Source organism: Antechinus flavipes, chromosome 2 (assembly GCF_016432865.1).
Source record: "Antechinus flavipes isolate AdamAnt ecotype Samford, QLD, Australia chromosome 2, AdamAnt_v2, whole genome shotgun sequence".
Classification (NCBI taxonomy): Eukaryota; Metazoa; Chordata; class Mammalia; order Dasyuromorphia; family Dasyuridae; genus Antechinus; species Antechinus flavipes.
The window spans coordinates 51,247,875-51,272,341 of record NC_067399.1 but is presented as its reverse complement, the minus strand read 5'-3'; the positions used below and the strand labels follow the sequence as shown (position 1 = coordinate 51,272,341).

Here is a 24,467-nt window from a genome sequence, read left to right as displayed (position 1 = left end):
GGGGCTTCTTGGCATCCCCCTTGCCCCAGGAGAAGCCCTTGAACCATTCATGGTCAGTCAGCTCAAGCCCACTCACCTCCAGGCCAAATTTATAGAAGAAGAAGTTGATGAAGTACTTGATACAGCTGAGGAGGCCCTGGTCCAGGTGGTGTCGGGTACCCTCAGGGCAGACAATCTGGGCAGGTGGCAGGGCCACCTGGTACTGTTTTCTGTAATATTCTTGGCGGCGGTACACAATAGCCTCGAACACCAACAAGAGGAGGATCAGCAGGTGATTCTGGAGACAAGGATTTCAGTCGGCATGGGACCCGTCATATCCCTGCCTCTGACCAGTGACTGAGACTGATATCAATTAATAACAGTAACAACATCTCTCCTCCAGAAAGCCCCTGCAGCTTTTCAAAGCACCTTCCTATCGTTTCAGTCATTCAATCAGATCCTTACAACCAACTTAATGTTCTCATCTGTAAAATGGGAGTACTTATAGAACCTCTTTCACAGAGTTATTGTATCAGTTAGTAAAGAGCTTTGCAAAACCTTTAAATGCTAGCAATTAATATGATTGTGATCTTTAATAATAATAATAATGATTAACATTTATATAATGCTTTCTATATAGCAGGCACATAAACTTTTTTGTAATTATTATCTCGATCCTTACAACAACCCTAGGAGGTAAATCCTATTATTATCCCTATTTTACAGATGAGGAAACTGAGGCAGAGAGAAGTGATTTGCTGAGAGTCACACAGCAAGTCAGTTTTTTTTTTCTGACTCTAAGTCCAGCTCTCTATCCACTCTACCACCTAGGCAGAGCAGAAGCTATCAGGCCCCTCTTACAAGAATACAAGATTTAGAGCCAAGAAGGATCTTAGAACTCAGCCATCCAATCTCCTCATTTTCTTGAGAAGGAAACTGAGGCTCAAGATTTAAAGAGCCAGCCCAGCTTCATATTGATAACAAATAGTAAAGTCAGGATTTGAATATAGATCTTTTGGACCCTTTTCCTCCCAGATTCTGAAACTCAGAGGGCTAAACTTCTTGCCCAAAGTCACCCAACTTGCTAAACAGTAACTTTCCTTCCATAAAGCCCAGGTCTCTTCTCTGCTGCTGGCTTAAGATCACATGATCTTTGGTCTTAGTGATGGGGAGGGCCCCGCCTCTCTGAAGGCTCCTCCTAGGAGAAGGCACTTGAGCCATTCTCCAGTTCACCCACCTGGATGTAACCAAGGTTAGAGCCGTCCTTGCGGATCCCAAACCAGTTGGCAGGGTCCACCGGCTTCTGGTAGAGCACCGAACTGCTGATCTCGGACTTCTCTAGGTTGGTGCTGTTGAGGAGTGGCTATATGTACAAGGGGAATGAAGTTCAGTCTGTGATACAGCAACATGCAGAGAGCCTCTCTCCATAGGTTAAGCACCCCTTCAGGGGCAGAAAGAGAGGGGTTCTTTCTGAAACCGCCAAACACACCCCACTGCATACTCCCCCCACACTGGCCATCTCACTGGGCAGGTCTGGTGCTGGACAGGGAGCAGACACCTGGGGAGGGAGCCCATAATTCCCAGGGAGTGACTGACAATACTCAATCTGCCAGGGAACTCCAAATTCTAGGGAGTTTTTGCAGACTTTAAGGCTGGCTGTGAGTGATTGAAGGGGTCCAAGACTGGCTGTGGAGGTCCTCAAGGCTCCAGAGAGGTAATATGTATCTATACATATATATGCCTGCATGTGTATATGTGTTTTTGCATGTGTGTATGTGTATATATATGTACCTGTGTATGTGTAACTCCATAATGCTCTGTGATTCTCTATATTTTATTCTCACAATAATCCTGTGAGGTAGGCAGGGCAGGGGCTACAAACTGTTTCATCTACATCAGAGTGAGGCAGTCAGAGCCCTCAATCTGTGGGTTTTAGTCCTATAGGAGCCAGCCCATGGGACATAAGTAGGGGCAGGTTTGCATCCTGAGTTTCCTCAGGAGAGAAAGTTCTTATCCAAAGTCACTTTGCCCAAAGTCACACGGCTAGTAAATGAGGGACATAGGAACTCAAGACCAGGCCTTTTGACAGGATCTTTCCATTATAGTGACAGTACAAGGGAAGCCAGTACAAAGGAAGTAGGGGAAATAGAGGCCATGGAGAAGTAGAGAAGTTGTCCTATTTCCACAAGACCGGGCCCTCAGGTAGTTGTCCTAATCCCATTCTTCATTCCCTTCCCACAATATTAATAATCATTAATGATTTATAGCACAGGCTCATAAATGTTTTTTGAATCATGGAGTCCTATGACAGTCTAGTGAGGTTTATGGGATCCTTCTCAGAATAACGATAAAATAAAAGTCATAGGATTACAAAGAAAACCGTTATATTGAAATGTAATTTAAAAAGGTCAAAAAATTGAAAATTGAAAAAGAAAAACAAGAAATACTGTTATTAAAATTTTTTCTTAAAGTTCATTCATTCAGTTAAGAATTCCTGGCTTAAGTGCTACTACTGGGCTTATACCCCAAAGAGATACTAAAGAAGGGAAAGGGACCTGTATGTGCCAAACTGGTATCAGATTACTTGCTATCCAAGGGGGAGGAAAAGGGGAGAGGAGGGGAGAAAAATTTGGAACACAAGATTTTGCAAAGATGAATGTTGAGAACTATCTTTCCTATGTATTTAGAAAAATAAAATATTAATAATAAAAAAGCAAATATGTATACACATATACTATACACATATATAGTTGTGTGTTTGGAGGACAAACCTATGCATGTGCATGTGTATATGTATGTGTGTATAGATATGTGTGCATGTTTGTGTGCACATGTATGCGTGTGTGTGTGTGTGTGTGTGTGTGTGTATAATATATATGTAATTCCTAGCTTAAGAGTTTTAGGGATAAGGCATTCTCTCTCCTTTTTCTTTTCTTTAAAAACTTCTTTATTTTGTCATAAAGAATAGCTGTGTGTGAGGCATTAGTATCTCAATGGTAAATTCATCATGTCTTCAAGGTCCAAAGTAATGAACTATATAGGTGGGGCACGATGACAAATGGAGAGAAGGTATATTTGGGGCTGCCTACTACACTCACATATAGGGCAAATTTCTGCCAAAGCACAGGAGGAATGGGTTTAAGGCCCAGTGAGGAAGCCCAGAAGTAGAGAGCATGGAGATTGGAAACTCTTTCTCCCTCTTGCCCCATCACCTTTCCTTCCTCCCTCCCCCTGCCCCATCACCCTCCCTCCCTCCCCCCCTGCCCCATCACCCTCCCTTCCTCCCCCTGCCCCATCACCCTCCCTCCCTCCCTCCCCTTGCCCCATCACCCTCCCTCCCTCCCTCCCTCCCCCTGCCCCATCACCCTCCCTCCCCCCCTGCCCCCCATCGCTCTGCGAACCTCAGTGCAGTTGCTGGAGTACTTATAGGGGCTGACAATCTTAAGCTGGTAGAGCATTTTGCAGACTATGATGATGCAGGTCCAGATGGTGGAGAGGCAGGAGGCCATATGGCGGAAGCGGGGGTAGGGCAGGGCAAACACCCATAGCGCCACCAACAGGAAGTTCATCACCGACACCTGCGGGGGAGGCCCAGAGCTGGGGAGGAACGCCCCCTTCCCGCCCACCCCCAAAGCGCCCCTGGCTGCCTGGGGGGCCCGGCCCGCCCCGGCCCGCCCCGGCCCCTCACCTCCTTCAGCGCCACCCAGACCGTGTATAGGGCCACCAGCTTGAAGATGTGGAGCTCCAGCAGGCGCCGGACGAACACCTGCACCTGGGTCAGCATGTCGGAGAAGCGGCCCGCGAGCACCATCAGCCGCTCGGCCACCAGGCCCCACTTACTGGGCAAATCTGTGCGGGGGAGGGAGGGCGGGAGCAGCGGTTGGTCGAGGGGCGGGGGAGGCTGCGGCTCCCCTCTTCTCATCGGGCTGTGGCCCCGGCCGGGGCAGGTTAGGGGCAGGACTCGAACCCCGGGCATTACATGGGAGTAGCAGCCTTCTGGGAAGCAGCCTCGGGAAGGGCCCACCAGCCTCTGAGGCCCCGCCTCGCTGCCTCTCGGGGGCAGGACGTCCCACTTTGGGCAGCGGATCCCTCTGCCCTTCAATTATCATCTCCTGGGGGACTGGGATTGCCTTTGGCCTTTTAGTAGCCCCAGGGCTTAGCAGGGCTCCTGGCACACAGTAGGTCCTCACAAATGGGAACTGATCCATTTCCACCCCCTCCTGCCCTCTGCCGCTAGATCTGCCCCTGGAGCAAAAACCCCGGCAGATCTTTTCCCTCAGAAAGCCCTTCTCACCCCCTTAGTGGGATGGGATTAGAACCCAACTCCCACATTTTACAGGGGGAGAAACTGAGGCCCTGAGAGTTGCAATGACCTGGCCAAAGTCACACAGATTAAGTGGCTGAACTGGAAATCAAGTCCAGGGGCTGTTTCTGTCCTGCCCATTCTCAAAGCCTGATATGGTCTCTTCTTATTAGAAGGGCTGCCGAAGCATCCCGCATCCCCCCTACCCTTCCTCGGCTCAGTGGTCACCTTTGCACTCTGAGTCAGCGTTGTCTGGGTCGGGGCCAGAGCCGACCCCACCGGGTTCCTCCCTGGGGGCCCCCTCCTCATCCTGCAGCAGAGCCCGGCTGTCCTCCTCCTGCCTGCAGACCAAGAACAATCAGGGGAAAAGCCAATTAGAGGAAGGGGGGGAGGGGAGGAGGAGAAGGAAGAGAAGGAAGATGAGGAGGAAGAGGAAAAGGAGGAGGAAGAGAGCAGGCAGATTTACATGAGTTGACCTCAGGGGCTGATCCCAATGGCAGCTGCCCAGTGGCTGACTTTCTCCTGAATGTCTAAAACACTCAATCTCTCAGAACCCGACTTTTTTTTCTCAAAAAGCTCAAATGCCTTCAGCAGGAAGCATTTCCAGGGGACACCCCCCCCCCCCATTCTAGTATTTTCCCTTCAGATCAGTGTAGTTGCTTTGGGGAGAGCTAGCCACTACCATGAAGACTCTTATTTGACTGTGAAGTCCTTGAAGGCAGGGACTGTACTTTGCTTTGCTTCCTCAGAGCTTCCTTAGCACTGTGTCTGGCAAACAGTAGTCACTTAATAAGTGCTTGACGTATTGATTGACTATTTGCAGAACTGAGATTCAACCCTAGTCCTCTGATTCCAAATCTGAGGTTTGGTTACTGGGGGGAGAGGGAGGGAGGGTGTATCTCTCCCCAACACACACATTGTATGGCTGTACGCCCAGGAGCCCCGGATGGGGAGGAAGGAGACATTTGTGGTTCAGGGATACCTCTGAGCCCACAGCTGGTGGTGGCTGCTCGGGGGTGGGATGTGCTCCAGGTCAGTGAGGCGCATAAAAGGCCGGTGAAAGTAGTGCAGCTGGAGGATGCAGGCGAGGAGGAAGAAGCCAGGGATGAGGATGCTGTAGAAGAGCTTGGAGACGCTGAACTGCTCCAACCCAAGGTCTTGTAATCTGCCGGGGAGGATAAATTGAGCACAGGCTGTCACTAGTCTGCCCAGCATCACGGATATGAGGACTGGGAGACCTCACTATGCTCACACATGAGCTCACACACAAATATCCTGTACAGAGGAGAACCCCTCCTCCCTGCATCCCAGCAGAGACAGATGCTCCCCATCCCCGCAGCCTCATCCTAGAGATCCTGCTCCAGCCAGTCTGGGCGGCTGCCACCATCCTTGCCTCCCACATGCCCTCAATGAGAACTTCTCACCAGCCCCAAAGCCCAGATGGGAAACTCCCTCTCCCTGCCCTCACCACCTCCATGCCCCACCTGGGAATCTGTGAGGGCAGAGCCAGGGGGAGAAGTCGAGCTTGCCCCCAGTCCCAGAGCAGACCTTGAGTCAGCTCCACAAAGCCCAGGTGAGAATGGGTGACAAGGGCCAACTGGTTAGGGCCAGTCTTGGGCTAGAGGTTTGGTGATCGTGCTCGGCGCCAGATGCCTGACTCAGTGAGGCAAGGCTGAGAACACAGGGCAGTCTGGGACCCCCACCAGCAAGACTTACTGCTCATCAGTGAAGCCGGTCAGATTGCGCCAGTACATGGGGAAATCCTGGAACTGGAAGGTGTAGACAGCAATCAGCACCAGCATGGTGTACGCCACCACCAGCCACCAGAACACCTTTAGCAGCTTGCGCCATAGGCTGTAATAGACCTGTAGGGTGAAAACACAGCATCAGACCAGTAGAAACCCACCCAAGAGACAGGGCAAACACATAGCCCAAAGCTGGGGGGGGGGGGAGGGGTGGGAAGCTCCATCCTATATAGACTGCAGACTAGGGCTACAGACTGACAAATATCCCAACAGCAGCAGAAGGATATGCAAGAGATGGGGTCACCCTGCTCTGATTCTTAACTTTGTCATATTTGTTAACTGTATTAGTAAAAACCAGTTTCATCCAGATCTAACCAGATCTTGAGAGAATTCCCTCTTCCTGACTTTTAAAATTTCCTTTTGGGTAGTTTTCCTGGGATTCTGACTGCAATAGGGACCAGAACTCCCGTGGGCACAGGGAATCAGATGCTGGACCTGGGAACCGTGATCAGTGGGTAAATTTGTCTGCCCACTAAAAGGCAGAGGAGGGTTAGAACTCAGGGATTTGAGTGAGTGAGACAGAGCAGGCCAAAAGAGGGAAGATAAAAGTGGGATCATGGTCCCCTCAGTCATGGTACCTGGAATAGGGTGAGGCAGAGCAGGAAGAGAAACATGTAGACAATTTTGTAGACCACAAGGCGTCCAGCAAAGCTGACCACGATAAACATGCCGGCGCAGACGTAGATCCAATACTTGGCATAAAAGTCTGTCACCAACTCCCCTAATTTCTTGAGTAACATCCGAGTCCGGGTGTGTTCTCCTGAAATCAGGGCAGGACAAAAATTAGGCTCGTAGCCCAAAAGAGATGACCAAGGAGGTGCTGCCCAGCCAAGCCGAACAAGGCTTCCTTCCCCTCACAAAGCCCCCAACGAACATCTATCATGAGCCTACCCTATGCCGGCATTGGGGAACGTGGGCTCCTGCAGGGCTGTGACCATTTGGTTTTGTGTTTGTTAACTAGCTTCAGCACCAAGGACAGCTCCAGCACAAAGTAGGTGCTCAATCAATGTTTACTGAATTCCGGTGGGTTAATGGTACAGAGAATTTAATTCATATTAGCCCCCTCGACATCCCTGTGAAGGAGGCAGGGCAAGAAGTTTTATCCTCTTAAAGATAAACTGGCTCTCCCAGAAGTTGTGAATTGCCCAAGCCTCTTCCTGGTCAGAGAGAATTTTCCTGCCCGGACCAGTACTCAACTCTGTGCTCACATTAGATTCTGAATCTAGGGCTGGAAGGGATGGATCTCAGAGACCATCAGTCCAGCTCCCTCACTTTACAGTGAGAAAACTGAGAGCCAGGGAGGGGATCTGAATCCACATCTGTGTCCCCAGAGCCAGTGCTCTCTCTACTACTACCTCCTGCTGGCGCGTATCTAGTTCTTTATCCAGACCTCCTGCAAGGGCATTTAGGGTAGAGCAACAATCCATCTCTGAGACATGGCAGAGCCCTTGAACTTGATCACTGGAATGGGAGTTAGTGGTCCTAGGTTTTCTAGAGCAGAGGACCCTTCTATGGGCTTATTTCTTCCTTTATAAAATGAGGGGCTTGGCCTAATTAAAAGGTCAACTCTGATATTCTGCAGTAGCCATGATCTGAGGCTGCCTGGGCTCTATGGTCTGCGAAGGAAAACTTGGTCTCTCCCTCAACCTCGGTCCCTAACCATCACTACCACCACCCCCAGCTCCACTCCCCAATCCCTTTCCCAATCCCAGGGAGTCTTGGCTAGAGCTGCACCTCTTGAGGACCCGGGCTGAAATCCATCCCCAGGACCCCCACTCACCAAATTCACTCACAGTGACCTCTCTGAGGGTGGCTGGAGGCTGCTTCTTTTTAAGTAGCTTCTCCTTCACAAACTGGCGCAGCAGGAGCCAAAAGGTCAAAGTGCAAAGCAGCTAGGGGGCCAGGAGAAGGGGAAGGGTCAGTAGAGGAATGACTAGATTTTCTGGATACTTAGCACAGTTCCCACCACTTGAAACTGTCTTTCCAGTGCTCCTATGGACTGAGGCCTGGGGTCCAAGCTGGGAAGTGGGGAGATGGGGGGAAGGGAAGCTGAGGAGGAGAATGAGGGTGCCTCCTTCACTCACAGGCAAACTGTGCCTGAGGGGAATATATTATTTTTCTTCCCTTTCTCCTTTTCCTCCTCCCCTACTCTTCCTTTTCTCTTTGTTTCCCCCTTCCCTCTCTCCCCTTCTTTTCTTCTTTTCCTTCTTCTTTCCTCTTTCTGCTTCCCCTTCTCCTCTTTCCTCTTTCTCTATACCCTTTCTTCTCCTACTTTTCTTTTCTCCTTCTCTTTTCTTTCTCTTTTCCATCCTCCCCTTCTCCTCCTTTCTTTTTTCTGCTTCCCCCTCTCTTCTTTCCCCTTCATCTTTTCTTTTTCTTCTTCTTTTTTCCTTTTTCTCCTCCTCTCCCCTTTCTCCTTTCCATCCTCCCCTTCTCCTCCTTTCCTCTTTCTGTTTCCTCTCCTTTCCCCTTCTCCTCTTTCTTTTCTCCTTTTCTTTTTCTTTCTCTTTTCTTCTTCCTCTCATCTTCTTCTCCTCCTTTCTTCTTTCTTTCTCCCTCCCCTTTCATCTTTCTCCTAATCCTTCATCATTCTCTCCCTTCTCCTATAATGATCAGATACTGAAACACAGAGATACACGTGGACTTTTAGGGGCACAAACAGAATTCACACATGACTTATACATTCAGTACACATACATTGCCCCATCCCCATTCTTTGGGGCACACATGATGATAAACACATTGACACACCAAACAGCCCCACCCAGAATGATACCCAGAGGGCAAGTACTGACCATGGCACCCAGGTGAAGACAGGGGTAGCGACTGTGTTCCAGCCCCAGCTGGTGCAAACTCATGAAGCCAACCTTCTTGGGGAGCTCAGGCTCCAAGTCCATGGCCCAGACATACTGCAGACTGCAGAGGGCCAGCCCATAGAGCAGAATAAAGGGGGAGCAGATCATGGCGAAATGGTGACGGCTCCGTACAATCCAGATGAGGCAGGCCCATAGCAGCAAGACAAAGGTCAGCCAGCTGTGATAGGTGATGCTCCACACCTAGAACACCAGAGAGGCCAGAGGCCAGGAGGGAGTGAATGGCTGGGATCAACAGCCTCTCCTGGCTCCTGATTATGGGGGCCCTAGGATCAGGTGGCTGGGGGCAGAAGGGTCCCATGAAGCCATCCATTTCTGCCCTCTCATTTATGGGAAAGAAATTGGAGATCAAAAAAGTTAGACAATTTCCCCAGAGTCATAGTGTAAATAATAGTGGCTGAGACAGGCTTTAAACCCAGGTCTTCTGACTCTAATGCTTAGTGGCTACAGTAGCTGTGACCATTTTACACATAGGGACAAGAGAATGGGTCTATTTGGATGGTCCCTGAGTGCACTCTTCCTGCAAGCTTTCAGGAAATATGTCACCTTCTTTCCCTGGAGCATCAAGGAAATTAGTGGAAAGACTTTTAGACTGGGATGTAAGAGACCTAAATTTTCATTCAGACCCCTGTCCTCTAATTGTGTGGTCATGGTCTAAAAAATTGCCCCCTTTGGATTCTGGTTTCCTCATCTGCAAAATGAGGAATTTGAAAAAAGATGATATTTAAGGGTCTTCCCAGTCCTTAAATTTCCTCTTCTAAAGTTCCTTCCAATTCTGACATTCTCTGTTCTAAGGTCTCTTTCAGTTCTGACATTCTATGTTCTAAAGTCACTTCCATGTTTGACATTCTCTCCTTCCCAACTTTGATAATCGATGCTCTTAAATCTGCTTCAATGCTGATATTCTCTGTATTATGGTCCTCCCAATCCTGACGTGCCATGTCCTATGGCTTTTCCAATTCATAAATTCTAAATCCCTAGGTCCCTCCCAACCATGACATTTTATGATTTGATAGTATTAGCAATTGTGTCAGGGTTATGGGCAAAGTATCCCTATCTGGCACCATCCATCTGGTCTCCTGCTCTCACTTCCTTACCATCATGGCGATGAGAGCACACACATAGCTCTGGTTCATGATGACATGGCCAAGGGCATGCAGAGGTGAGGTCTCCCTGGGCTCAGCTTGATTACTTCCTAAAAAGGAATAAGGATTGAGGGGGGCAGATGAGAGAAGAGTACTCCCCCAACCCGGGCTGTTAATCTTTTCCCTTTTCCTTTTCCCCTCTCTCTCCATGACTTTGTTCCCTATATTCTAATTGTTCCAGAGTCTAAGCCAACAGTCAAAGCTCAGTAAGAGAGATACAATGAACTAAGTATCTCCTAATCTTAGTCATTTCTTAGGTATTTCTGTCCTATGAATTACATTCTAACAGTTGGATAAAAATTACAGATTAGCTTGGCCTTGGAAATATAGTTTCTGTGCAAAAGCTGGGAAATTAAGAGGTGAAGGGGGGGCTAGGTCAGAAGATGGAAAGGAAGGAAGGAAGGAAAGAAGGAAGAAAGGAAAGAAGAAGGAAAAAGGAAGGAAACAAGCATTTGTACCCTAACATATGGTTCGTTTTGTATAGGTGCCATGCTGAGAAAAAGATATATTCCTTTCTGTTCCCATTGAATTTTCTCTAGAGGTCCCTCATATCTGTTTTCTAAGATTCTATCTCCTTAACTCCTTTCTCCTTTATTTTGTGTTTAGATTTATCTAATTCTGAGAGGGGGAGGTTGCAGTTCCCCCACGGTATAGTTTTGCTATTTCTTCTTTTAACTGACTTATCTTCTTCTCTAAGAATTTGGATGCTCTACCATGTGGTGCATATATGTTTGGTATTGATATTACTTTATTATTAATGGTATCTTTTGGCAAAATGTACTTTCTCTTTTAATTAGATTTAGTTTTGCTTTTGCCATGTTTGAGATGAGTATTGCTGTCCCTGGCTTTTTTACTTCAACTGAAGCATAATATATTTTGCTCCAGCCTTTTACCTTTTCTCTATGTAATATCTTTCTGATTCAAATGTGTTCTTTTAAACAATATATTGTAGGATTCTACTTTTTAATACACTCTTATCTGCTTTGGTTTTATGGAAGACTTCATCCCATTCACATTCACAGTTATGATTACCAGCTGTGTGTTTCCCTCCTTCCTCTTTTTTCCTTGTTTATACTTTTTTTCTCTTTCCACTATGTCCCTCTTCAGTAGTGTTTTATTTCTGACCACCCCCTCCATCAATCTGTCTTTCCTTTTAACACTCTTTCTCTCTTCACTTATCCCTTTCTCCTACTGTTTCTGCCATTCTTTCTACCTAGTTAGCCCTTCCTTTTCCCCCTCCTGTTTCTCCTATTTCCCTACAGGGCAAGATAAATTTCTATACCCAACTATATGTAGTTTTTATGCTATTCCTCTTTGAGTCAAATCTGAAGAGATTAAGCTTCAGACAATGCTCATCTCCCTCCTTTCTTACCCTCTACTACAAGAGGGGAAAACTTTATTAAATTCCTACTATGTGACAGGCACTATGCTAAGCATTACGAATATTTTCTCCTTTGCCCCTTCCAACCCTATAAATTAGGTGTTATAATTTTTCCCATTTTATAGATGAGGAAACTGAGGCAGACAGAAGTTAAGTGTCTATCTGTATCTAAGGCTGGATTTGAATTGAGGTCTTCTCATATTTAACATGTATAGGACTACTTGCCATCTAGGGAAGGGGGTGGAGGGAGGGAGGGGAAAAGTCAGAACAGAAGTGAGTGCAAGGGATAATGTTGTTAAAAAAAAAATAAAATTACCCAGGCATGGGTTCTGTCAATAAAAAGTTATAATTATTAAAAAAAAAAAAAGAATTGAAGTCTTCTTAAGTCTAGATGCAGTGCTTTATCCACTGCACCACCTCCCTTCTGGGAGTAGGGAAACACATAAAGGAAGAAGAGTGAGGAGAATGATTAGGTTGGGAGTGGAAGCAAAGATGAAGGAAAGGGAGATTAGGACAGGAAGAGAGGAAGCAGAAGGGGAAAAGTAAGAGATGGAGGAGGAAAGAAAAACTACCTAATAGAATTGGGTATCAATCAAAAAGAGGGAATGAAACCCAAAATAATATAAAGCAAAAAGAGTAGCTTCTTCCCTGGAACAAACTTTCTTTCTCTCACTGACTCAGTGGGTGGCCTAATGATTGTTAAAGAACAGCCCACTCCCAGCACCTCCCAATCCCTTCGGTCCAGCCCCCAGCCCTGGCCACAGAGGCCCGGGAGCCCCGTTCCTGTCTCAGTCATGAGACACATGCAGTGTGAGGGCATGGGAGCTGGTGACCAGAGAATGGAATGGGTCAAGCCAAGTTCAAGTTGGAGTCTGCCTGGAGCCTTGGCAGGAAACCAGGCTTGAGGGAAGAGGATGCGGATTCAAAGGAATTCTCTAGATGGGTCCCTGTGAGTCGGCTCCATGGGCAGCAGCCCCTCCCCCCCCACCCCGCTCCCCGAGTGGCCTCTCATCTGCAGGTCAGGGGCTCCCTGGGGGCCCCCAGATATGGGAAGTCTCAGAGAGAAGCAATGGCCAACACCAGGAGGAGAAAACTTAATGACTTTGGGGTCCGAGGACTTGGGTTGAAATCCACTCCCTGCTGCTTTCTACTGGAAGATTTGGAGAAAATCACTTTCTTCTACTGAGCCTCATTTTCCTACTCTGTAAAATGAAAGGGGGGGGACTAAGTTCTCTTCCAGATATAATAATCAGATGTCTGCGAAGAGAGGGAAATAGGAAATGTCGGGCAGAAGGGAATAACAATGAAAAGTCAGCATTTTAAGGTTGGCAAAGCAACAGTCCTGGGTGGGAGGTGCCGTTATTATCTCCATTTTACAGATGAGGAAACTAAGGCAGACCTTGTTCTGGATAGGGTCCCGTGCTTTCCCTTCCACACTGGCCATGATTCAGGCAACCTGCAGCAGCATGATCTCAGCTGGCCACCAGAGGGCAGACCTTCTCAGCCTGCTCTCCCAGCAGAGGAGCCGAATTAGGGAGTAATTCATTTAGAAAAGAGAGTGTCCAAGGACTAGGCTTCAAACTGGACGTCCTCCCTCGTCTGGTGACCGGGAAGGGGCCCGGGAGGGCCGCTCCTGCCCACAAATGCCGCCCCCTTGCCCTTTGGCCATCTCAAGTCTTCTTCCTAAGGACTCCCAGTGTTCTGTGCTTAATAAAAACGCATCCCAAGCAGGGTTCGAGTGGGAGACCAGTCCCTCTGGGGTAAAAAGACGGGGCAGAGAGCCCGGTGTCATGGAAAGAGCCCAGGACACAGAGGGCAGAATCGGGGAAGAGGGGAGGGAAGCTGCAAGAGGTGGATTTAGCTCAGCTGCCAATCGAGCTCATCCAAGAGGCCGGCGGGCTGTCCTGGGAGCGTCACCGCCCGCTTCCACGGGAGGCTGGATGACCCTTGGGAACGTGCAGCCTCGAACACTGAACCAGAGAACCCTCCGAGACCCCTCCCGATCCCGAGCCTCTGCTGGGCTCTCTAAAATGGGTCTGAATGGAGGAAGGGAGGGAGTGAGGAAGCCCTGGGAAGAGAGCACAAGAGGGCACGCGCCGTTTGGCTTTCCCTGATGAAGATGGAGCTGGTGACCCGACAAGGCGGGGGGAACCACCCTGGCCAGCCTCACCCCCCGCAGCTAGGGTGGAAACTAGGTCTCAACTTTCAGCCAATAATATTCGGACTCGAGGGTCTCTTAGCTAAACTTCCCGCTGGTCGGAAAATCGGACTGAGCACAGTCACCAGCCGTGGCTCGGCAGAGACAGAGAGAGCCGAAGAACCGAATCTTTTACTGCCATCCCCTCCCGCGGTCCCTCAGGCTCTTACCGGGACGATGCTGGGTCGGAGTCTGGCTGTTCAAGACGTGTATGGTGCAATTCTCTGTGGAATCAGTGGGACTCCCTGGCAGCATATTCTGGAAAATTAATTCATAGCATTTATGTAGCACCTACTATGTGCCAGGTACTGCACTAAATGTTTTACTAGTTTGATCCTTACAACAACCTTAGGAGGTAGGAGCTATTATTATGCTCCATTTTACGGATAAGGAGACTGAGGCAAACAGATTGAATGCCCAGGTCATGCAGCTGATAAGTTTGAACTCAGGTCTTCCTGACTCCAGGTGAGACGCTATATACTATACTACTTAGCTGCCTCTGAAAAGGAGACTCCTCAATCCGGAGGGACAGGCAGGGACCTGAGAATTGATCTCAGGGGTTCACAGGTACCAGGTGAAAATCTCCTGCTCTAGAGTCAGCTCTAAACAACGTCCCTCTCTGACCCTTTCTGCCTGGCCTGAGTCTGGCCTTCAGTGTTCCCTGGGGAACACACCATCTAAAAGAGAGCCAGGAAGATGGCAGGTTCTCACCTTGGTTTCCTCGATGGCTCGGCTCCGCCCTTTGGGTGCCTGGCCCACCTCCATCAACTCCACTTCTTGTTCTCCTTCAGCATCCTCCTTCTGATGAATGGAAGGTGGGAATCACAACAAAAACTCATTTCTGCGGCACCTTTAAGCTTTATGTTTTCCCCCAAAACTTTATGAGGATTATTACTGTATCCATTTCAGATGAGGAAACAGGCTCTAAAATGCTAATTGTCTTAGGGTCTGCCAAATGCAAGAATATTGCGCTCTTTCCCAGACACAAGGAAACTGGGTCCTCCATTCCTGGAATCTCTCTCCCCTTTCCCAGAACAGCCGCAGGCATTTTTGGCTCCCGCCGGGCTCCTCACCTGGTCAGAGGGCTCCATCCTCCTCAGTGTGAGCAGCAAGACCACAGTGTAGTATAGCAGCAGCAGGACGCCCGGATTTGCGTAGACAGGCCAGTCGTGGCTGGTATTAAGGACGAGGGCATTGGGGTTGGAGCAGTTGGCGAGGCTGACGATGTCCTTGAGACCAAAAACCCTGGGGTGGAGAGGCAGGAAAATCACCCATCTCCCAAGCACAGGGAACTTGTGGGTTCTCTCAGGGTACGAGAGATCGGGGTTCTGGGGGAAGGAGCAAAGATGGGGAGGTTGGGAGAGGAAAGATGGGGAGATGGGTGCTGGGAGGGAGGGGAGCTGGGACCTGGAAGGGAGGGGAAGTTGGGAGGGGGGAGGGGACGTGGGAGTTCAGGGGGAGGGGAAGGGCTTAGAGCTGTGGAAAAGATAGAGGTTTAAGGTTATGTGACAAATACAGGCTGAGGAAATAGGGTGGAGATAGAGATTTCAAGTGAGGGGGAGGACCAAGAGCTTGTGGCTGTTGAGGAAAGAAGAGATCTCTCAAAAAAGGGAAATGATAGCTCAAGACTAGGGGATTACAGAGGGTCCAGCCTGGGGAAGAAATGGGAGATGGGGATGGGGATATATGAATGAAGAATAATAACAAGATGCTAACCAGCATTTATATGGTGCTTTGAGGTTTGCAAATAGCTTTACAAATATCTCACTTTATCCTTACAACAATCCTAGGAGGTAAGTATCATACCCATTTTATGATGGGGAACCTGAAGCCCAGAGAGGTGGTTACTTGCTCAGGGTCCCCCAGGTATGGGTCTGCATCCAGATTTAAATCCAGGCCTTCCTGACTCTGGCTCTACCTATTGTACCACCCAGCTACGTGACCTTGTCTGAGAAAAGAAACTCAGAGGTAGGAGGGGAGATTAAGTTGAGAGCCAGAGATGTAGAACTCTTGGATAGCCAGGGATGGAAACTTGGAAGAAGCCAGGAGTTCGGGGGATGAGGAGACTCAGGGGTTGGTACTAAGGTCAGGATCTGTGGGGAGTGGAGGCGGTCTCATGGCCAGGAGGAAAGATTCTCATGGTTCTTTCTAGACATCCTCACCCCTTTCCAACACTTAATCCCACATTTTAGATTTCATGCAATAAATCTCTAATCCCAAGACTGTGGGGTGACTCACGGTCTGTTTTCATAAAGGATGAGGGGCCTGAGGAACTGAGGGGAGGGAGTGGGGGGAAGGCGGGCAGAAGGGGCCCTCCTCGGCCCCCACTCTCGGGTCCATTCCAAGTAGCCTGCGTCTCATGCTCAGCGATTCCACAGCTGTACTTGTCTCCCTCAGTTGGGTATTTCCACACCCTCACCTCAGTTCCATCCTGGCCAGTTCCCACAGAGTTTCAGGTCCAGCTGGCAGCCCCTCTCCTCCCATTTCCCTCATCCTCTGTTCCCAAGCTCCCTGAAGAGAGGTGGGAGATTATGGGAGTAGAATATCTCATAGGCTATCAGACACAATGAGTTCTGCTCAATAAGTTCCCACTCCCAGCCCCAATTTAATTATGAGGAAAATATCAATGAGAATAGGAGTTGGGGTGGGGAGTGGGAATATTTGGTGGTTTTTTTTTAAATTAAAGCTTTTTCTTTTTCAAAACATATGGGTGGACAATTCTTCAACATTAGCCCTTGCAAAACTTTGTGTTCCAATTTTCCCTCCCTTCTCCATTGCCCTCTCCTACATGGCAAGTAGTCCAATATATGTTAAACATGGTTAAAATATGTTAAATATATGTATGCATACATATTTATACAATTATTTTGCTGCACAAGAAAAATCAAATCAAACCAGTAAAAAAAAAAAAAAAAAAGAGAAGCAAAACAAAATACAAGCAAACAACACAAAGAGAGTGAGAATGCTGTGTTGTGCTCCCCACTCAGTTCCCACAGTTCTCTCTCTGGGTGTAGATGGCTCTCTTCATCACTGAACAATTGGAACTGGTTTGAATCATCTCAATATTGAAGAGAGCCATAGGGAATATTTGAGAATGACTGTACAGTAAAAACAAAAAGCATCACTAAAACGCCTATCAATCCAAGTTGTTTATAGGGTATGAAATCCAGCTTGGCTGGCTCAGTCTCAGGATCTTAGTCCTCCCTAGATCTTGGACAAATGGGATGGGGCAGTGGTTTGACCCCTACTTGTCACAGGCCCAGCTGCTGAGCTACTTAGAAGTCTGGTCATAGACAGGCTCTCCCACGGCCCGGTGTCTTTGCCCCCTTACCTGGCCCAGATGCTAGCAGGTGGAAGCAGTGTCTGTATAAAGGACGTCTGATAGCAGTAGAGGCAGAGGAGGTGGCCACCGGAGAAGCAGCCAACCATCACACAGAGGGCATTGAAGCCCAGGTGGCTGATGGGGAAGTGGCAGGCCCACCAGGTACAGAGGCCCAGGAACAGCAAGTAGTAGATGCTGGAGAAGGCAGAGGGCAGAGTGATACCTGCAGAAAGACAAGACACTCTCCAGGCCTGAACTTGCAGCAGCCAGAGGAGATGGGAAAGCGGGGGAGACATCACGGGCATCCTGGCTTTCCCTTGGCATCTCAGAAGCTCAGGGCTTGAGAGGAAGGAGAGACTTTAGTAGTCACCAAACCCAAGTCATATGGATTTTCCTCAGATTGAAGGGCTGGGGCCTCCTACAGCTCTACCTTCTATATACAGCTCCCTTTGCCAGAAGGAACCACTGGGATCATGGACAGGTAGTGACAGAAGGAACCACTGGGATCATGGACAGGTAGTGACAGAAGGGGCCTTGGGATCATGGATGGGTAGTGCCAGAAGGAGTCTTGGGATCATGGATGGGTAGTGCCAGAAGGAGTCTTGGGATCATTTACTCTAAAACTTTTCATTTTAATGAAGAAGAAACAAGTTCAGGTAAGGAATAGGAGTTTGTCTAGGGTCACAAAGGCAGTTAGGGGCTGGGCTGAGATTCAGGTCTCCTAACTTCCATTCTTCCCATCTCCAGACTCTCTATTGGCTCTTCATCTTGACTCATTCTACTTGGGCACACAAATGGGGATCTCCAAGTGTGGCTTAGGCAGGATGAAGGGAAACTGTGTGCCAGAGATGTCAAGTTCTAGTCCTGTGTCTTAGGGTAGGGATGGGGACTGAAGGACACGGTCTTTAAAAGCCATTCACTTCTGAGCTGATGCCCAGGTGGTGCCCAGGATCTCAGGGTCAGTGTCTGGATGGGTACCTGCCAGTGCCAGCAATACGATGGCCAGCGTGTTTCCCATCGCTTTCAGCAGCCAGTGGACGGTGACCCTGAGCTTTACGGCCAGGCGGGATGCCCGATTTGAGGTCTCTGGAATTCCTTGTGGCCACACTTGATGATTAGCATTGGTCTCCCTCTCATCATTGTCCTGAATTCAAGAGAAAGAGGGGAAAAAAGGAAGGAGGGAGGAAGGAAAGGAAAGAGAAAGGGAAAGAGGGAAGGAGGGAGGAGAGAGAAAGGAAATGAAGGAGGGAAGGAAGAAGGAAAGGAGGGAAGGAGGGAGATCATTAGATCATTGTATTTAGGGCAAAACAAACACCTTAGAGATCATCTGGTTCAGCTTGACTTCTTGATTATTACAGAAGCCCAGAGAGAGGAAATAAGACAGATACAGCAGAAAAGCCAGAATTCAAACTTATGTCCTCTGACTATGAAGCTCATCTTTCCACCATATCACCCTAAATTGGCATGAATTCCCATACTCCCACACCCTTTCTCAGGGGCTCAGGATCTCCTTTTTACATAGGGTTCTCCTCCCCTGCAACTCCCTATTCAAGAGTGGCAGCTGGGGTGGGATGGGGGGGTGCAGAGAAGGTTTTAGGGAGTATTGGTAATCTTAAATTGCTCAGTTCTTCCTAAAAAATCAAACCCAAATGGCTGCCTGGTCCCTCTTCCATTCTCAGCCTCGGGATGAGACACCCTGATCTTTCCCAAGCAGGAGTTACTTTTCCTATAAGTTCCTGCAGAATCTAATAACTGAGTTACCTGTAAAGGTAATGAATAAGAAACACCCATTTTCCCAACCCTCTTGTGAGCTTCTAAAGCAGATATTTTCCTCTTGGCTTTGGAGAAAATATGCCATCAGGGGGAAAACATCTGCTCTGGACCAAAACGGGTCACGGGGGCTGGAATTTGTTCTATCTTGGCACACTGGAGTCTTGGACAGTCTGACCCGTGTCAGATGTTCATTACAAGCATTTAATTTTTTTTTCACTTATTAATTTCTCTCTTTCTCTCTCCCATTTATCCCCCCTCTCTCCCACTGGGGTGAACAAATAAAAAATAATCCCTTGTAACAAATTTGCTGAGTCAAACGTAACCAATTCCTACATTGGCCATATCCAAAAATGTGTCTTGTTCAACATCTTGAATTTGTCACCTCTCTGTCAGGAGATGGACAATATACAGTTGTACTTTCCATCTCACAGAAGTTAGGGGGACGGTGCCCCCGTGATGTGGAAAATCTGTGTAAAATTACTTGGCTCTATCTTAATACTAGAGAAGTCTGATTTTTTCTCTTTTTCTTTTATGAGGTGTTTATTATAAATTTTGGGTTAAGTATTGGATCACAAGCTACATTATATAAAACTATACAAATTTTTTAAATGCATTTCAGAATCTCTAAACTTTTTCTGTGTCATCTGCTGGCTTTTGTATGTCATCTGCAGCTTCTGCAAAACTCTCCAAAATTCTCATTTAATTTCTTATGCCAACCTGCAATATATCAAAATCTCGATGGGGGGAATCATGATGTAGAAGGAATAACTGTATTTCTTTGGTCCTTGGGAATGGTAGTTGATTATTGCATTGTTTGGCCACAATCCAATGAGAGACACACCTGGAAGAACAGATTAGAAATCCTCTCTCTGAATTGGTGGTTCTCAAAGTGTGGTCCAGAGAATCCTAGGAGTGTCTGAAACCCTTTCTTAGGATCTATAAATTTAAATTTAATTTTTATTTTTAAAATGGTAAATATCTATAAACATAACCCACATAAACAAAAATTATTTGGACAGATACTCAATAATTTTTAATAATATAAAGATACTGAGAACTGAATATCTTTATATTATACTGAGAACAAAAGTTTGAAAACTACTGTTCTAGCGAACAGGGTCAATGAATGTAATGAGGCAAGCATTTTCCCTGACAGGCTTTCTGCTACGCTACTGATGGAGTTATGATTTGGTTCAATAATTCTGGAAAACAATTTGAAGCTATTTTAGAAAAAATGACTTTGCCATTAACCCCTTTGATCCCATGACCCCACTACAGACCACTGAAAACTCATAGAAGTAAAACCAAAACAGGTCCGATGTACAGCAAAATAATGATAGCAGACCTTTTTCTGCTAGTAAGAAACAAGAAAATGAACAATCGGTAAACTAGGGAAGGTTGGATGAAATGTACAATGAAATAATGAAATATTAATATATTTTAAGAAGTTATATACATCAAGAATTCACAGCAACCTGGGAAGATTTATATGAGCCTTGAAAGGATGATGGTCTGGGCTGGAAGGGATGTACTTGAGAGGTCATTTATTCCAACTCAATCTTTTTAGATAGAAAGCAATAGAAAGAGTTGGCTAAGGTCACACAGATAGTAAACTTCAGGGACAGGATTAAAATCCTGGATCCTCTAACAAGAGCCAACATATCATATTGGCTATTCACTGACTAGTTTGTTGTTCAGTCACTTCACTCATGTCTGATTCTTTATGACCACATTTGGGGATTTCTTGGCAAAGATATTGAGGTGTTTTGCCATTTCCTTCTCCAGTTCATTTTACAATATGAGGAAACTGAGGGAAATAGAGTTAGGTGAGTTTCCCAGGGTCACACAATTGTTAAGTCTGAAGTTGGATTTGAATTCATAAAGATGAGTCTTCCTGATTTCAAGCCCATTGTCATCACCTAATCAACTGAGCTAGAATACAGTAATTAGAGTCAAGAATGCAATTAATTGGAAACAATGTAAATCAATACATGCTATGTTCATTTTTTTCTTTTTCTTATGTTTTTTCCCCTCATGATTTTTCCTTTTGCTGATTTTTCTCTCCCAACACAATTCATAAAGTAATGTACATATTAAAATTTTAATGTACATATGTAACCAGAAAAAAGAAAACAATAAAAAAGGGGGAGGAGGGGAAAGAATGCAATTAACACAACCAGAAAGAACAGACGTCAATCAGAACTGATCAACTCTGTGATCCTTCCTGGAAAAAAGGTGGTGGACCACAGGAGCCTAATGAGGCTTACATCACTGGGTATCAGGTTCACCATTCCCAACATTTACAGAGAGTTGTAAGGGTTGCAAACCTCTTTGTGTATGTTTAGACCTCATTTAACACAGACCAATGTGTCAGTCTGATTTGTTTAACTACACACTGTTACAAGCTAGGGCTCTTTCTGCCTAACTAAACAGTGTGGCTTGAGCTCTGAGACTGAAGTCAGGAAGAGCGGAGTTCAAATCCAGTCTCAGACAGTTAGTAGCTCTGTGGCCCTGGGCAAATCATTTAACCTGTGTCTATCTTATTTTCCTTATCTTTAAAGGATGAGTAATAATAGCATCCATCTCCCCTAGATGTTGTGAGCATCAAATGAGATAATATATGTAAAGTGCTACATAAAACCTGGCTGTTGGTGAGGCAGAGGAATTGAAGTATATAATTTGTAAATGACAATGATATTTTGATTTCTTTTGGTTTTTTTTTTAAAGCTTCAATAAAATATTTTTTTAAGTTTTTTCCCCCCGAGGCAATTGGGATTAAGGGACTTACCCAGGGTCACACAGCTAGTTAGTGTTAAGTGTCTGAGACCAGATTTGAACTCAAGTCCTCCTGACTTCAGAGCTGGTACTCTATCCACTGCACCAACTAGCTGCCCCTAAAACTATTTTAAAATAAGAGTTTCTCCCTGTGGAGGAGAGGACCCATGACTTTTGATGAGTGAGTCAAGAAAAAAAGGTCATGAGTCCTGTTTGATTCACTAAGACCTATATGTTAAAAGACTTTTAAAACCTTTGATTTTCTTTCTTTCTTCTTTTTTCCCCACTGAGGCAATTGGGATTAAGTGACTTGCCCAGGGTCACACAGCCAGGAAGTGTTAAAAGTGTCTGAGACCAGATTTGAACTTAGCTCCTCCTGACTTCAGAGCTAGTGCGCTATCCACTGTACCACCTAGCTGCCCCAACCCTGGGGCTGAGAGATCATTGAAGTCAGGATGCTGTGAGTGGGAAGGACATTATATCAATGGGCACATGGGTTTGATCACTAAACTCCATAATATTAGAACCAGGGAGCCCCCACCAAAGGTGAAAGGAGGTCATTTTCCAAAAGGAAAAAAAGAAGTCTATTTTATCCAAAAAGTAAGTTATTAAGAGATACAGTATCTGCTGAAAAAAAGAAACCTATCAGAAAAGGTTTTTTGAGAAATAGGGAATTCTGATTGCAAATCTAACCCTCTGAATTCTACCCTGATGGACAGTACTTCTAACATTAAACTAAGATGACCACAGCAACACCCCTGACCATGTCAGGAGGCAAAGAAGAGATGAGGAAGGATTTGGGGGAAACTGCTGGATGGTTGGTGGAGGGAGGGCCCAGCTATCATAAGTCAGAAAGCCCATCTGCAGGGTCTCAGCCTTGCTCCCGAGTGCCCAGACTGGCTGATGGAAGAGATTCAAGAGGAAAGGAGGGGGGCACTGAGAAAAAAGGAGAAGCCGTTACATGTAAAGTTCCCTCATGCCATCATTCCCACCTGCCCCTGGCCCAGGTCCTGGGAAATCCCACTGAGAGGTCTGCTGTGGAATATTATGACATTTGGGGAGGGTTGATTCAGAGTCTGTGTTTGATGGGAAAGGCAGGTGCTTGGAAAAGGGCCTGCTGACTTCAGGCTCGCCCACGGGCTGGAACCCAGGCCAGCTTCAGCTCCCTCTCCTAATGGACCCATCTGACATGCGGCAAAGTTTCCAGCAGGGAACCTGGGATGTGAGTGTTGTTGCCTCACATCTGTTGAGCGCAGAGCAGGACATTCTGTTCTTGGTTCAAGTGTGATGTGTGTGTGTGTGTGTGTGTGTGTGTGTGTGTGTGTGTGTAAATATGTGCATATATGTGAATATACACGCCATGAGTGTGGGACAAAGGGTGATTGCAATTGTTTGGGTGTATATAGTTTTGTATCCACGGGGAGTGGTCTCTAAACATGTGTACACTTCCCAAATTGTTGTCAGTCTGAAAAAGTGTGTGTTGGTGGTTGTACTTGACAACCTTCAAAACTCCCTTCCCTCAATCTGGATTTTTAATAGTCTTTTCTTAATGACAGGGATTTATATTTTTTTAAAGACATATCCTAGGAAGAAATAATGAGCAGGGTAGTTTCTGAAAAACCTAGGAAGACAGATGAACTGATGCAAAATGAAGTGAGCAGAACCAGGAGAACATTGTATCACAATAACAGCAACATTGTGTGATCGGCAACCCTGAATGATGTAGCTATTTTAAGTAATATAATAATCCAAAACACTTCTGAAGAATTCACAAAGAAAACTGCCAGATACTTACAGAAAAAGGACTGATGGAGTCTGAATGCATATTGAAGCAAAGTTTGTTGGGGTTTTTAAATTTCATTCTTTTTTGGGGGGAGAAGTGTCTGTTTCCTTTCGCAATAAGACTAATATGAAAATATGTTTTACATGTCTGCACATATGTAATAATATTAATTTGTTTTCTCAGAGAGAAAATTTGGAATTCATAAATTTAAAAAACAAATGTTAAAATTGTTTTTACATGCAATTAGAAGAATGAAATATAATATAAAAAGATACATCGATTTAAAGCTTAGAGTCCATTGAGTCTAACCTTGTTGTTTGATTAATGAGGAAACTGAGGCACATAGAGTCTATGAGCCATTGAGTTCAACCTTGTTGTTTTATTGATGAGGAAACTAAGGCACATAGAAAATAAGAAGTCATTAAGAAGTCCACAGTAATACAGCTGTCCCTCTATTACTCATTTCATTTCCACTTCAACATATACTGACTCCTACATTCAAGGCACTGTGCTCAATACCAAGGATACAAGCATAGATGGGAAAATGAACCTGACCGCAAGGTGGGGAAGATAGATAGACACAGGAACCTGTAATGATAATAAGGAAGGAAATGTGACAAGAAGAAAGAATAAAAACAAAGTTATTTGAGTAAGGGCTTGAGATAAAGCCTTGTTTTTGGTTTCAGGGATTAGGTTCAGGGAAAGCTTCATGGATGGTGAGTTACCAATGGGATCCTTGAAGGGAAGGTTTTCAATTCAAACTTAAAGGATAGAAAGAGGAGAATCAGTGGAAGTAAAAACATAAGAGACAGTTATATCTTCCATTCTCATAAGGTAGGCAAAAACCAAATTATTACTCCCATTTGAGGAAATTGAGGCTTGATGGGTTAAATTTTCTTGGTTATTCAGCTAATTAGTGACAGAACTGGCCCTGAAACATGGATTTTCTTACTCCCTCTCCAGTGTCCTGACCATCACACCTTACAGCTGTCTCAAGAGTCCAAAGCTGAGAAAATGGAAAATATCAAACTCTCTTTGCTAATTCATGCCTCAAGACTCATCCCTGCTCTTTCCTGAGGGAAAAAAGTCCCTAAATAACAAGCTCTATAAAGTACTTTTCTAGACTTTCAA

General features: G+C 46.2%; 1 protein-coding gene across 1 annotated transcript in view; it reads right to left on the bottom strand.

Annotated features, from left to right (window-relative positions):
* The window catches only part of PIEZO1 (piezo type mechanosensitive ion channel component 1), a 178,545-nt gene that overhangs the window by 37,475 nt on the left and 116,603 nt on the right, over nucleotides 1-24,467 (bottom strand). Inside the window, 16 exon segments of the mRNA XM_051974791.1 lie at nucleotides 77-277; nucleotides 1,217-1,342; nucleotides 3,381-3,557; nucleotides 3,668-3,828; nucleotides 4,511-4,623; nucleotides 5,265-5,447; nucleotides 5,999-6,147; nucleotides 6,666-6,847; nucleotides 7,868-7,979; nucleotides 8,883-9,143; nucleotides 10,058-10,155; nucleotides 13,854-13,941; nucleotides 14,395-14,484; nucleotides 14,757-14,928; nucleotides 17,015-17,228; nucleotides 17,984-18,149. Coding sequence (XP_051830751.1) covers nucleotides 77-277; nucleotides 1,217-1,342; nucleotides 3,381-3,557; nucleotides 3,668-3,828; nucleotides 4,511-4,623; nucleotides 5,265-5,447; nucleotides 5,999-6,147; nucleotides 6,666-6,847; nucleotides 7,868-7,979; nucleotides 8,883-9,143; nucleotides 10,058-10,155; nucleotides 13,854-13,941; nucleotides 14,395-14,484; nucleotides 14,757-14,928; nucleotides 17,015-17,228; nucleotides 17,984-18,149 — 2,493 coding nt within the window.